General features: G+C 42.1%; 1 protein-coding gene across 6 annotated transcripts in view; it reads left to right on the top strand.

The window, feature by feature from the left end:
* Positions 1-908: 908 nt before the first annotated feature.
* Positions 909-14612, top strand: part of nfatc1 (nuclear factor of activated T cells 1) — a 262217-nt gene continuing 248513 nt past the window's right edge. For 4 of the 6 annotated variants that reach the window (XM_068032470.1, XM_068032471.1, XM_068032469.1 and 1 more), the window contains exon 1: positions 10160-10546. In XM_068032470.1, the coding sequence (XP_067888571.1) occupies positions 10456-10546 (91 nt within the window). In that variant the 5' untranslated portion in view covers positions 10160-10455. Of the gene's footprint in view, positions 968-1589; positions 1713-10159; positions 10547-12431; positions 12454-14612 lie in introns of those variants that run through there. The other 2 variants (XM_068032472.1, XM_068032473.1) reach the window with 2 other exon arrangements.

Here is a 14612-nt window from a genome sequence, read left to right as displayed (position 1 = left end):
GAATCAGCACATATTTAGCTTGCAACCTGTAGGTTTAACAAGTGTATCATACAATGATGTAAAGGAAGAATTTGCATTTCTAGTTTCTTTCACAACCTCAGCACTTTACAGCCAATACAGACACCTTCAAGCATAGTCACGATCAGACAGTAGGAAACACGGAAGCCAATTTACGCACAGCAAAGTTCCACAACCATCAATAAGATAATGACCAGATAATTTTTTTTAGTGATTGGCCAGGACACAATGGGGGACATATAACAGCAGTCATTTCTTGGTTGTGAAGATAGTGGAATAAAGTGTCACCAAGCTGCTGTGAAACACCTGGTAATGGTGACCAGAGGTAAACCCAGAGGAAGGAAAAAGAGCAGAAAAAGTAGCTTAAAATTCAGAAGTATATATCTGAATTCCTCCCTGGAATTAAATATTTGAAGGCCACTATTTCAGAGGATCATCAGATCCAAGCTATTCAAAACCTTTTAGAATAGTTGAGTAAGGAAAATACAATATCCCTTCTGCTTATAAATATTACAAAAATACTCTGCTTACAGAAAGAATTATAGCAATAGCCTCCTAAATCATGCAGTATGCAAGATTTTTGTCACCTTGATTTCATAATATATTTTAAGATGTATTTTTAAAAAATCTATAACATGTATTCACGTTCAAATAATGATCCTATAGTAAATATTGTGCATCTTGGTAATATGTTTTGACCTGCCTTGGCTCGCTGCACAGACAGCACATAATCAACATGGATATAACAGTTCAAGCGTTACTATAATTATTAAGTAGTAGAGAGTTGTCCTTTACTGATTGGATGCTCTGTCAGGTAACAGGTAGGGCGGCTGTTGTTATTACAGCTGACAGCTTACAGGCGGTACCAGCGAATGTCAGCCCAGGAGCCAGGGCACCGGGAGCAAGTGTGAGCAGCAGTGGGTGCGGTCCCAGCGGCCAGCCCAGCCCGGTGAGTGAGGGAGCGCGACCCCCGGGGGTCGCCTCTTAACCTTGTTTGGGCTTTTTTGTTTCCCTGGAGCGCGGGCGCGGGTCCGCATGGGGGTGGGGGGTGTGCACGCGCAGACCGAGAGGCGGTGGGGCGCGAGCGCGCATAGAGGGGCGCGCACATGCACACATCAGGGTGAATCGAACGCGCGCCGCCGGGGGTTGTGGTGGTGAGAACGGTGCGCGTGCACCGAGGCGGGAGCGCGGGCCCGTGCGCGCGCCTCTGGGGTGTTTTCCAGCTTTAATTGAGCCTCCTGGAGTGTGTCAGTCTGTGTGAGGGGGAGTGTGTCTGACACAGTCTCAGCTGCTGGCGGCTCTCCATCACACACACACACACTCGCTCACTCATATTGCACAGCAGCGGAGCTCAGCTCCTGCCCGGGGAAACTCCTGTCCATCACAGCAAGCAGCAGCAGGGGATAGCACCAGCCCCAGAGTCACAGCTCACATTCCAGTTCGAGGGGGGAAAATCACTGCTGCTCCAACAGTGACCACAATCACCACTGGAAGCAAAGAGAGCGAGCGAGCGAGCAGGGGCGAAATGCACCAGCATGCTACTGACTGAGCACTTTGTCCATCTCCCACAGACCGGTTTCTAGCTGCGGAATTCCTGGGGACAAGCAAAGAAAAAGTTTGGTTCCTGTGTCTGTCTGTGTGGGGAGCTCCCTCATCGTCTTATCTCCAAGGCAGCATGAAATCTGCAGAGGAAGGTAACTGTTCTTTTCTATTGAACTTGTTGGTTGAGACATTACTTTAAGACTGTGACACGAGTTTCCCTTTCATTTGCTGACGTGAACTCAGGGCTGGGGATTCACAAGAGTGGATTCTTATATTTATGAGGTTGAATAATATTAAGGAAAACGGTTTGTTTTGCGGGGTGGAAAATACAGTTATTGATGTAAAATTGGAAGGTTGGAAGTGAATGTGCTGAGGGTTTGGAGAGTGTTTCCTTGGTCTTTCCCACTGCTACACTGTAGACGTATGTAAAGTCTAGTTATTTGCCGAGGTGTCTTGTCTGCACGCAGTGAGGTTACTCTCTGCCTCTATTCAGTGTCAATAATACCGATTTGTGATATTAAAGTTTTAAATCCGGTTGGATATTGTTCTCAATTCATATTCATCATTCGCATCGATTGCCCAGCTATTTGATGCAGCCAGTACTTTGAACAGACGAAGGGGACTATTTTTCACTCTCCTGGCAGAAATGGAAGAGAAAAAAAACGTATCTGAATGGTCTAATTCAATAGTCTGGGCAGTGGTAATCTCTGCCAAAGTACACATTCTAATTCAAACCACTTGGCATTTATTCAAGATGTTACACGCGCCTCATGTGATTAATGGGGTGTCAACTTGATATAAAGTAACCGGATTTTCATCAGAAAACCCCAAAACGTCCCAATACCATATGTAGACCATTCCATTACTTACACCCCGAACTATCAGTCCAACCTGGTTCACGTTTAAATCGTCAGCCTTAACAAAAAAAGAACCGACTTTTTAAAAGTGTGAGCTGCTATTCTTTTTCAATGGCAGAAGGCCATTCGGCCCACCTTGCCTGTGTTAGCTCTTTGAAAGAGCTATCCAACACCCCCCTCCCTTGCTCTTTCCCTATTCTTGCCTCAATTCTTTTAGTTTAACTGGCAGATTTTCTCAAAGCAGACAGGTAAGCTGACATGCAATTCAAGATGCGAGCTAGGGAGGAGGGGAAATGTAGGGTTTATTTAATTTTTTGTGTGCCTGTGCATTATTTTTGTGTGTGGGAGACGTTTGAATGAGCAACGCCTGCTGAAGTGCCAGTCATCATTTTGAGATTCAGTAAATAGAAAGGGTTGAGGGGCGGGATCTGAACCATGTGCATATGATAGAAGCACATCTCGGCATCAACCACTAGTGGTCTCCCCAGCAAAGGCGAATATCAAGAGTCACACTGGATCTCAGCGATCCAGTCGGTTAGGCGAGGGCAATTTGAGATATGGGTTCATGCAAGAATCAAGTATGCAAAAGGTAACAATGGAAATTATATAAGAAATTCTATGCATGTTAACCCAACTTGGTAACATTTTGTATGACCTCACAAACCCTCCAGCCTAGGACCACTTGTTGAAAATGACAGCAGATGTATGGTTTTGACACGTCACTATATTGAAGCTTAATCATGCTGAAGATCTTGTTTTCCTTGACGTCAGCATTGAAGTGTGAATACTTCAGGAGGGAGTTTCATGAGCAGCATTCCTCTTTAAAATCTGCAAAAAAAAAAGGATTTATTAACATTTTAGCTGCTATTTTTAAAGTGTAAATGGCTTCTAGGTTGTTTTCATTGTTTAGAAGAAAAAAATCAGGTTAGTTAAACAGAATTATCAAAGCTTCTCAAAGGCCTGCATTTGGGCCCATCTCTTTCACACACACAAACATAAAAACTATTTCGAACTGGGATCCTTTATAAGAGTCTACCACTAATAGACTAGTTGATAGACTATTCACTGTTAGGTGTATCTTGGCCAAGTGAGCATGCTAAAAATGATGAAAAAATACTTGGTTATATAGAGTCTTTCACGACCTCAGAACATTACCAAAGTGCTTTACAGCCAATGAAGTACTTCTTGAAGTGTGGTCAATGCAGAAATGTAGGAAATGTGACAGCCAGTTTGTGCATAGCAAGCTCCCATAAACAGCAATGAGTTAATGATCAGATTTCTTTCGAGTGATGCTGGCTTGTAGAATAAATATTGGCCAGCATATTGTGGAGAACTCAGCTGTTCTTCAGAATAGTGCCATGGGATTTTTTTACATCCACCTGAGAGCACAGACGTAGTCTCGGTTTAATGTCACTCCTTCAGTACTGCACTGGAGTGTCAGCCTGGGTTTTGTGCTCGAGTCTCTGGAGTGGGACTTGAATCCACAACCTTGTGACTCAGAGGCGAGAGTGCTAAAACTGTTGAGTGGAAACTCCATGCCACAGTTCACCCTGTCTGCCATCAAAGACACGTGGCTCAGCCTTTAACAAGATTATAAGTGGAGAGTTACCCTAATGCTTATGTTTAACCCAGGCCTCCATGTTGCTGTCAGGAACATCGGCGGTGCTGCTAGTTCCATCTTCACATTCTGCATCAGCCAAAAAAGCTTGCACAAAATACTAGGTGAAGCTTTTCACATTGCTGTTGCTGTCTGTGACACTCTCGTACTGGCCATTTCATTGTTTGGAACCGTGAAGTTTGTATACAGAAGTTCAAATGCAGTGTTAATTAGCACTTGTTAAACCAGAATTGCTATAACATGCATTATTACACTGTTCATTGTTGCCCAGTGGTATCCGAGTACAATTTCTTCATAGAATCATGGAATCATACCTCACAGGGGAAGACCATATGGACCATTGTCTTTCTGCTGGCTCTCTGAAAGAGCTATTCAATTAGTCCCACACCCACTGCTCTTTCACCGTAACTCTACAAATTTTTTTTTTCAAGTATATATCCAATTCCCTTTCGAAAGTAACTTTTAAATCAGTTACTACCATCCTTTCAGGCAGTGTATTCCAGATTGTAACACTTTCTGCATAAAAAAACTTCTCATTTCCCCCAGGATTTTTTTTTGCCATTTATCTTAAATGTGTCCTCTGGTTACTGGTCCATCTGCCAGTGGAAATGGTTTATCCCTAAACACTGTATTAAAATGCCTTACCTTGCAGGAAAAATTGCAGCAGATTTTGTAAACCATCCGCTCTTGTATAGTCAACTTCGGCTTCCTGCCTACACCCCATCCCGTGCCCCCCCCTCCACCCCCCCCCACCAGCTATAATTACAGCACCAAAAATAAAAAAAGTCAAAATAGCTACATGTTTCCCCTAAATTGCTGATTTTAGCTTGGTCATCGGGAAGCGACTGAGATGAAGTGAGGCACTCTCAAGGGCGAGAGAGAAACATCAGAGAGCAAGTGAACCTTTTACCTTTTTCTTGACATTCCCATTTTCATATTGCCAGATTAAATCTTAGCAGAATGGTCTTTGGAAAATAAGGTTTAAACAAATTAGGAACGAAGAAGTAAAATTAATATTACACTTCACGCACAAGAAGATATCACAAAATTTAGGAGAAATCTAACACCGAGCAAATCAATGCTGCACATCGAAAATTATGTTTTTGCACTACAAAATTGTTTTGTCTACAAAGATGGCATTTTTGTAAAACAGACCAAAAACTCAGTTGAAATGGCATTCTTAAAAAATAAAGAGCTTGTCCCCAAGGATCTGTTGCAAGTCAGTGCATTATGTCAACTTCTCTTTTTTTTTCTATAATTGAAATTACTTTTCTTAGGCTCCACCTGATTTCTCAGAAAAGAAAGCATGCAAAAATAAACATATGAAACAGAAAAGAATGAGTATATTATCCTGTACCTACTTCACAGTTATGGTCTCCATTTTAAAACAGGCACCCTTTTAACCTTCGTATATGGATTGTTTTTATGTGATGGAGAGCTCAGCATTACATGGGTTGACTAACAAGCAATGAAGAACGTAAAAAGATTGGTATTTCAGTCGTGAAACAGGAACATTCGTTAAGGGATAAACTGTTGCCTTAGATCAGCCTCAGGTGTTTAAAAAATGTAATGGACTATGTCTTTCTTTAAAATGATCCCATTTTTAAATCTCTGTGGAGTTCTATATTCATCAGTTTTAACTAGTAGGCCAAGGAGGTCTCCTTGGAGCATGTCCACTTCTTATCTATGTTGTCTGCCTTTACTGACAGACGGCACAAACCAGATCACAGACTCCCAGTGACAAAAACCTGGTCACACTGACAACAGTGATAAGCAGATGTGTACCAGCAGGGTCCTCTGTCTACATCGCTCAAGCTGAAATGGATAGATGCAGGAATCCTACAAACACACACAACTAGTAGATCTCCCTTGGACATGACTAGAGAGTGGAGCATTTGGGTGGAGAAAAGAGTATGAGGTGGGAGAACGAAGCAGGAAGAGAGATAGGAGCTCTATTTTTAATGCTCAGTAACTATATGAGGCATGTTCAAAACTAATACCAATAGATGGTTTGTTTCTGCATTAAAAAAAAGATATACAAGTGAAGACCAGTTTGAAAGATTACATATATAAAGAGATAAGCTGTTCGCTGAAATTTCATTGAGTGCTTTGCTTTTTGGAATTCTATCCTGCAAATTAAGTGTAATCTTTCTGTGTGAGGTATATACTGTTCGGCAGTTTGTTATATATTATGTAAATTAAACACCGTTGCTTAAAAATAACACTTCAGAACATTACAAAATATGCACTCAGGGAAACAACTGCTTGCCAATGGTGAATATAGTTTTCACTGTAATGTCACTAAATGTTGTACTCTGTGCGAGAGTTTTCATCAATTTCAGTAAAACAAACATTAAACATAAAACAGTGGCAATTATGCTAAGCAGTCACACCTAAAGAGTGATACTGGAGCAAAAGGTGGTCATTGCTAGTGGAGTAAGAAGGGAACTTTGTCCTTTCTCAGGAGCCAGGCAATGCTGAACGAGTTGCTTTGGTATGTTTTTCTATCTGAGAGTTTGCGATCAGATCAAATGGCAATTAGAAGGAAAATAAAAAGACTCACAGTCTTTGCCTACCAGCATCATGCCCCACTGGCAACATTATACCTTGCACCTCCCACTTTAGGTCCCTCCTGGCACTGGGTTCCCAAGCCACAGCTCTCATCACTTACCCACAACAAAGCAACAGCACTGGAATACAATGAACCCCTCTCTGTAACTGACTTCCCTTTACGAGCATTGACCTAGAGCCCTATCCATCAAACCCAGAACAATCAGGATATTCGTGCTCATCAGCAGCCAATTAGATAACTGGAAAGCAACATGAACAGAACTGGGATGTGATTATTCCTGGCAAATCACATTTACTCAAAAGAGCAATACTAGTACATCAGTTTTTTTTCCCATTTGAATTGGTCATTCCAATACCACCCCCCCCCCTCCCCTCCCTTTACAAAAGCAAAATATTGCAGATGCTGGAAATCCTCTACCCCCCACTCATTCACAAAAAATGTAGCACTGTATGTATTTGAGCCTTACAGTCCCAGGTTTGATTCATGGCATGTGCTTGGGGAATTATGGAGAGCAAAAACTGACCTTCACACATTAAGTCATGGAGAGGAAAATCAGACACTCCTGATCAAAATCTAGTGACTCCCAGCTGGAAGTGTATGTGTGAACATGACATAAAGACAGGATTGGGCCTTGCTGCTTTGCTTCAATCATTGACTATAATAACAACTCTCATTATTTAGACTGACATTAAGAATGGTCACTTGAATGAGGTACAAAGTGGAAACTAGTTGTCAGTGGAGCCCCAAAGGGGTCAGTGTTGGGGTCATGGTTTAGAATTCTTTTTTATCAGGGACTTGGAGAATAGAATATTGTCCTTTATGTCCGCAGTATCAATATGAAATGGTTTTGAATCACACCAATACAGCAGTTTTAGTGTAAAGGCATCTTCAATCTGGAGTCAGGGCACAACTTGAAACAAAGCAGAGTGAGAATTCCTGAAGGAGAAAATTGCATTATCTTTACTTTGGATTTTAGCCCCTGATTTACATTATATAAGTTTAGCCTTGGTGAAAATCCAAAGGCACTTTATACACTGCCATTAAAATTGGAGTTCAGATACACTATAAGTTTGTAGATAGCTTGTGATGCTATTCAATGTCCGATAAGCTAGAGGCACCTGGTTAGGCTAGTGCAATGCACAGACAAGTGGCAGATGGAAGGGACTCAACACACAAGAGTTGCAAAATTTGGCAGAAGTGAGAAAGGAGAACACATTTCATATGGTAATGTAATATGACTTAATAAAGCCTGAAAGGGATCTGGGGGTTTTGGTGGCTAGGTCGTTAAAACTGTCAGCTCAGAGATCACAGACAAGAAAGTCAAAGACAAAGAATATTAGGATGTATAACTTAGGGGTGTGGCTTACAAGTCTAAGGAGCTGATGCGGAAAATGTTGATCTGCCTTTGGTGAGACCGCATTTGGAATGTTGTGTTTAGCTGTGGTTTCTGTCTTAGTGAAAAGACGAGGCTGATTCCTGAACTAGGGGGCTGAGATACGAGAAAAGATTATCCAATCCAGCACTTTACTCTCCTCAGAAGAGGAAGATGAGGGAGACTTGATAGAGGACTGTAAGATTTTCATGGATAGGGGAAAAATTAGTCCTAGGCAAGTTTTTTGACACAGGATTTGAGGACTAGAGGGTCACAGTTTCAAGTTAAGGGTGACAAAGGAAAATAGAAAATTCAGACAACACTTTTTTTCAAGTTAGTTTGATGGACTTGTGGGACAAATTAGCCTCAGGGTGGTAGAACAGAGCATGTTGAATTCAAGTTGCTCCTTGACAGACATGGGTGCAAGAGCTGAATGCCAAAGGAGTGGTGAGAGTAGCTGTGCTCACTGTCAAGGCAGCATTCGACTGAACGTGCTTCTAAGGAGTCCTAGCAAAATAGATGTTAATGGAAGTCAAAGGGAAAACCCTCAGATGGCTGAACTCATACCGAGCACAAAGCAAGATGATTATGTTTTTTTGGAGGCCAATTATCGCAGGGCTAGGACATCGCTGCAAAACTTACTCAGGGATGTGTCCTTTGCCCGACCATCTTCTGCTTTATCGATAACCTTTTCTCATCATAAGCTCAGGACTGGAGCAATGCATTGACAATTCCTGTGTTCAGCTCCATTCACAACTACTCCAATAAAATGGAGCCGCTCATGCCAGCCCTACCTACAGTCGAATCTGGATAATATCCATGCTTGGGCTGGTAAGTGGCAGGCAAACGTTCGCGACAAATAAATGGCAGGTAATAACCATCTCTAACAAGAAAAAGCCCAGCCATCTCTCAAGCTTTTGTGGCACCACCAGCACCAAATTCTCCCATCATCATCATCTTGGAGGTCACCATTAACCAGAAACTTCAATGGACCAGCCATTATCAACACTGTGGCTACAAGATCAAGGCTGAGACTAGGCGACCTGTGATGAGTGACTCACCTACTAAACCCTTGCAGCTTCGCAATTAACTAAACTCAAGTTGGACATGAGTTGGAAATACCACTTAGCTGTTGGTGCAACTGCAGCAAAACTCAAGAAGCTCGACAACTTTTAGGATGGAGCCGTTCGCTTGATGGGTACCCTTGCCACTGGACCCTGTATCCAGCACCAGCACACAGTGGCTGTAGTATGTATAGTTTACAGGATGCACTGTAGCAACTCACCTAGGTTACTGCAATCTCCACTACCAAGAAGGACCAGCAATGTCTTGGGAAATTGTCACATGCAAATTCCCCTCCTAGTTACACGCCAATCTAATTTGTACATGGATCACTTCTTTATGGCTGAGTCAATGTCCTGGAATTCCCGAAGCAACACCCTTGTGAGACAATGTTCACCACAAGGACTGGAGCAATTCAAGGAGAAAGCCACCACCATCTTCTCAGAACAACTATGCATGGGCAATAAATGTGGGCTTGTCAGCGTGCCTACATTCAGAGAACAAAGAACAAAAATTGGCTGTTTTATTTTAAAGGGGTGAGATGTATTCCTGTTATTATATTGGTTACAGGGTTGTTAGTTCTAGTAAGGAACCCATGAAAGGTTTGGTGAGTAAACCAGTTGGAGGAACAGTCTTCTGCCTAATACATTACCATATTACTACTAATGCCATTTCAGTGGCAGAGAACACACAGAAACTGAAATATTAATGAAGTATGTTGCATTGTGTATGCCTGAAGCTAAAGTTTAAAAGACTCCTTCAAATTATTAATGTTAGTTCTATGATTAAAAACAAAATAAGCTAGAGCACAGGATTTTTTTTCCAGTAGAATAGATATCCCTCGACCTGCAAAGTTAGGTAAACATTAATCAGACGTATACATTTTCATATTGGAACCTTGCAGGTCATGTTTCTATGTTAAGGTGATAAAATGTGACCCCTGGCTTCAGTGAGATTCATTTCACACTCTCTATGGAGCGCGTTGGGGAAAACATAGATACTTATTGGAGGACTACTCCCGGAATATCTAACGTAATAGACATTTAAATTGGGGGAGAGTAACACACTGTGTGACACCTCTCTCGAAACCCGGAAAGAGTGAGTGCGATTAGAGGAAATGCACAGGAAAGAAAAACGTTATTTGTAGCAACAGCAGAAACAAGGTAGCAATTGGATGCTTATCCAGAAGAGGTCGGTCGCTGCAGGAGTAGACGCGATCGGTCCCCTTTCTCCATACTCTGAAGAGTGGATACATTGGGAAGTTTGGTTCCCTTTCTCCACCCCCCCCCCCCCCCGCCCCGCCCCATATCATCGGTAGCCGAGTCTCCTGGATGCATTGTGTCGGAGGGGCAGCTGAACTGAGCGCTCCTGTGTCTTGGGCGAGCGATCGATTGCCTCCGAGAACCCCGCACTCATGATGTCCCTGTGCCAAGACGAGGAAGAGTTTGACTTCGGCTTCCTCTTCGAGTTTAACCAACGCGATGCAGCCTCCAGCAGCATCGGAGGTTTGTACAGACCGCTGTCGCTGCTACCAAGGAAGACCCATACTGGCGCTGTTGACTGCATTTTGACTTGTTTTTCTCTCTTTCCCCCCCCCCCCATTGATGGGCTTGTCCTACACTCAGTCTTTCTAATGATCACAGCTCTCTGAGTTCTGTTCCGTTTACCCTTTGCTTTGGGGGAAAGGCAGGGAGCAGTTGAGTAAAATTGGAGGTAATGGTCCTATGAGCGCACCTGTTGCAAGGTAGCTTATATTAAACGGCAGGTCGAGGCAGAAAGGACCATCTCCATGTAGAAACTGAAAACGTATGAAGCGAACATATCCACGTGCTTGCATATGTGTTCTTGTGACAGCGCTCAGCGCTAGATACACCCTTAATTTCCTGTTTTTCTTCGGTCATGCTGAAATTCTGGTCGAATATTTTATTTCTCGACATCATTTGCTGATTTGGGGCCAACTTGTTAATTTATCCCTGCCTTGTATTTAACTTTAATGATTGTTCAGAAACTCCCGTCAAAATAATTTTGGGGGACAAAACGTGTTGACTACTCTGGGTGATTTACAACTTTAACAACTGTTAAAGCATCCCCTGTAAAAGCTAAAGTAAAAACAGAAAGTGCTGGAAATACTCGGCAGCTTAGGCAGCATCTGTGGGGAGAGAAGCAGAGTTAACGTTTCAGGTCTGTGACCCTTCATCAGAACTGGCTTAGCTATCCCGAGTAGGTAGGGACGGGATAGCCATATTGCATTTAAGACCGTTTGTCTCAGTAAGGTGAATGGTTCAATGATAACTTTGGTAGTAGTTTCACGTGTTGTCTGGCAGGAGTTGGTTCCCAACTGTAATGTCAGAGAACACTCCAGATAATACTGGTCAGCTGCTTTTTATGCATCTTTGCTGTTAAACAGGGAATAATGAATATTAGGAGGTAGATATTTCCATGACCACCACTATCCTGGCCCACTGCTGATCAGACATCAAATTGGGGACGACTAAGAACTTCCTTTAGGTTAGAAATGGCAAGCTGGAAGCTGCTCTGTTCAACTACTGCTAAAATCTGCACATCCTTGCCCCTGACTCTATTTCCCCCCCCCCCCCCCCCACTACAGTTCTGTCAGAACTAAACCGAATGGTGTGTCACCTCAGTGTCCTATTAGATCCTCTGATAAGCTTCAAATTGTACATCCCAGCCACCACTTAAGGTCACCTCCACACCTGCTTCACTCCGCAGCTGCTGGAACCTCAGTCCCGCACCCCGAGTCTCCGCAAGGCTTGATTACAACGCTGTCCTTGTTGACACCCCTGCATTCCACATTGTATAAACTGGAACTCATCCACAATGCTGCCCATACTCACCAACTTCCATTTGCTTCCCCATTATACACAAATCGAATTGAAAATTATTGTCCTCATCTACAAATCCCTCCATGGCTTTTTCCTCCATCTCTACAACCTCCTATGGCTATATGGACCAGCATGTATCCTGTGCTGTTGTGACTTTCAGCTTCTTTCAATCCCTGACTCTGCCATAAAGGCTTCAGTTATCTTGGTATCACGTTGTGGAATTCTCTTTCCACCTACCTCCCTCTCCCCCTTTATGATCTTCCTGAAAATGTATTCCTTTGATTATACCTTCACTGGCTTCCTCTAACTCTTCTTCCCCTCTGTTGTCTTTTTGCCTGTAGGAAGCACTTTGGGATCTTTTATTAAGTTTAAGAGTGTTGTATAAATCAAGCTGTATTGCAGACTGTAAGCACACAACTCAAGGTTGATAACTGCCACTTGAATCCTACACTGCAGCCTTGAAATGAGTCCAGAATGCCAGTATTTCTATAAATCTTAATAAAGCAGCCATCAACATTCCAGATGTGGCCTCAGTAATAGAGCGTAGGAGACTCGAGGGGCTATGGTGGGTAAGTGTCAGTCTGACAATTGGAGCATTATTGGTAGGAGGTTAGTAAGTGCCAACAGCAGAGGCTGTGCTGTCAATCTAATGAAGAAACCATGGTAAATGTAAAAAAAATTGTACTGCCAGCTTCAGATTATCTGCTAGCAATGTCATGGAAGTTTAACTATTGTGAACAAACACATGATAGCAAGAAAAAGTCATTCACCCCATAGAAACTCATTCCTCTAGTGCTGTAAAATTCCCATTAGAAAACATGGAAAGATTTATAGCACAGAAGGAGGCCATTCAACTCATCATGTCCATTTTAGCTGAAAAGGCTACCCAGTCTAATCCCACCTTCCAGCTCTTGGTCCATAGCCCTGTAGGTTATGGCACCTCAAGTGCATGTCCAAGTGTTTTGTAAATGCAATGATCATTTCTGCTTTTCAGGCATTGATAGACCCCCACCACCCTCTTCACAAACCCCCCCCTCGCCACCCCCCCACCGATCGTTCTCCATTATAGTGCTAAGCCACATTTTGAACATTGATAATTTTTTTCCCCCTTACTGCCCTACCTGGCAGGTTATTCCAACCATGAAACACCAGTCAGTGAAGAAGGGCTTTCCAATATCTGTTTTAATTTTTACTTTCACCAATTAGTAGTAGCAATCCAAGACTTAAGCACACAATCTAGCTGACACATCGGCACAGTACTGAACGAGTCCTGCAATCTCGAATCTGAGATCTTTAAGTTGAGCTATTAAACCAATACCTCATCTGCCCCCTCAGGTGGATGTAAAAGATCCCATGGCACTACTTGACAAAGCACAGGGTGATTCTAACTGGCCAGTGTTTATCCTTTTACCAACATCACTGACCAGATTATCTTCAGTTCTCTCATTTCTGTTCACGGGACCTTGATGGGCCCAAATTGGTTGCTGCGTTTCCCGACAAAAGTATCGCATTGGTTGTAAAGTGCTTTTAGGATGTGAAATAATGAAAGGCAACATATGAATGTGTTCATTGTTTCTTAAATGTATATTCTCCACCCCCGACTCTCCTGCCTTAATTTTAAATAATATTATGGATTCATTTTGATTGTGAAATAAATGATGCAGTTTTGGGTCCACATTTGCGTTAGTAACAGCTGCTGACATTGCACAAACTATTGGTGTGTGATGACATCTGTACGAAAACATTAAAGGCTAAAATGTTATTGCTCTACATTACAACAGTGACTATGCTTCAAAAGTACTTTGTTGGCTGTGAATTGCTTTGGTATGCCCTGAAGTCATGAAAGGTGCTATATAAATTCCAATTAAGTTTTTTATTCTCTCTCTCTTCCTTGCTTTCTTTTCCTTTCTGCCTGTCTTCCAATTACCAGCAATGAATTACAAATAGTTTTCACAATCACTATATAAAGAGTATAATGCTTCTAGCTCCCCAGTTAAACTGGCTAATAATAGCTATGAAACCAACATAATATTATTACTAATATATTTTTGGCATAGCTATCGATTTATAACCAATAGATTAGGGAATTATTTTCAGCATATTTTGACAGAAAATAACATCCAAAATTAAATCCATTCCCAACTGTCTACATGTGATGGGTTAATTGTTTTTCCACGCGCACCATATTACTGGCACACAAGTACCTTTTCCAGGAAAGTATGAATCTCTATGTGGATTTTTCTGCTGCGGTGTTACTAATACAACTTTCATCTGTGATCAACACTTTAAAAAAAATTTCATGCAAAACAAATGACTTAACTAAAGAAAGTCAACTGGCTGAATGCTGACAAGAAAAAAAACTTGATCTTGAGGCCTAAAATGTCTGAAGGAACTGAACTTGTTACTTGGGTTTTTGGGCTTCCCATCTAATATCTAAAGGAGCCTATTGAAACTTTGACAAGTTAACATTGTTGACAAAAATGCACTTCTCTGAAGTGAATGTGGGTAATTCAATATTAAGTGATTTATCTACTTGGGTCTTTGACATTGCTGGTTAGATTAGCTTAAAATAATGAACCTTGGTTACCGATACTCTCCTCCCAAGCAATCTAAATTACATAGAATTTACAGCTTCACCACTGCCAGTAATGTGGTAATAGTTTTTATTATTTTTTGTCGAAACAGTTGGTGAATTTCTGTGCTTGTGAAGGTGAGGAATTCCAGTACT

Source organism: Heterodontus francisci, chromosome 5 (assembly GCF_036365525.1).
Source record: "Heterodontus francisci isolate sHetFra1 chromosome 5, sHetFra1.hap1, whole genome shotgun sequence".
Lineage (NCBI taxonomy): Eukaryota > Metazoa > Chordata > Chondrichthyes > Heterodontiformes > Heterodontidae > Heterodontus > Heterodontus francisci.
This window is presented reverse-complemented; position numbering and strand designations above follow the sequence as displayed.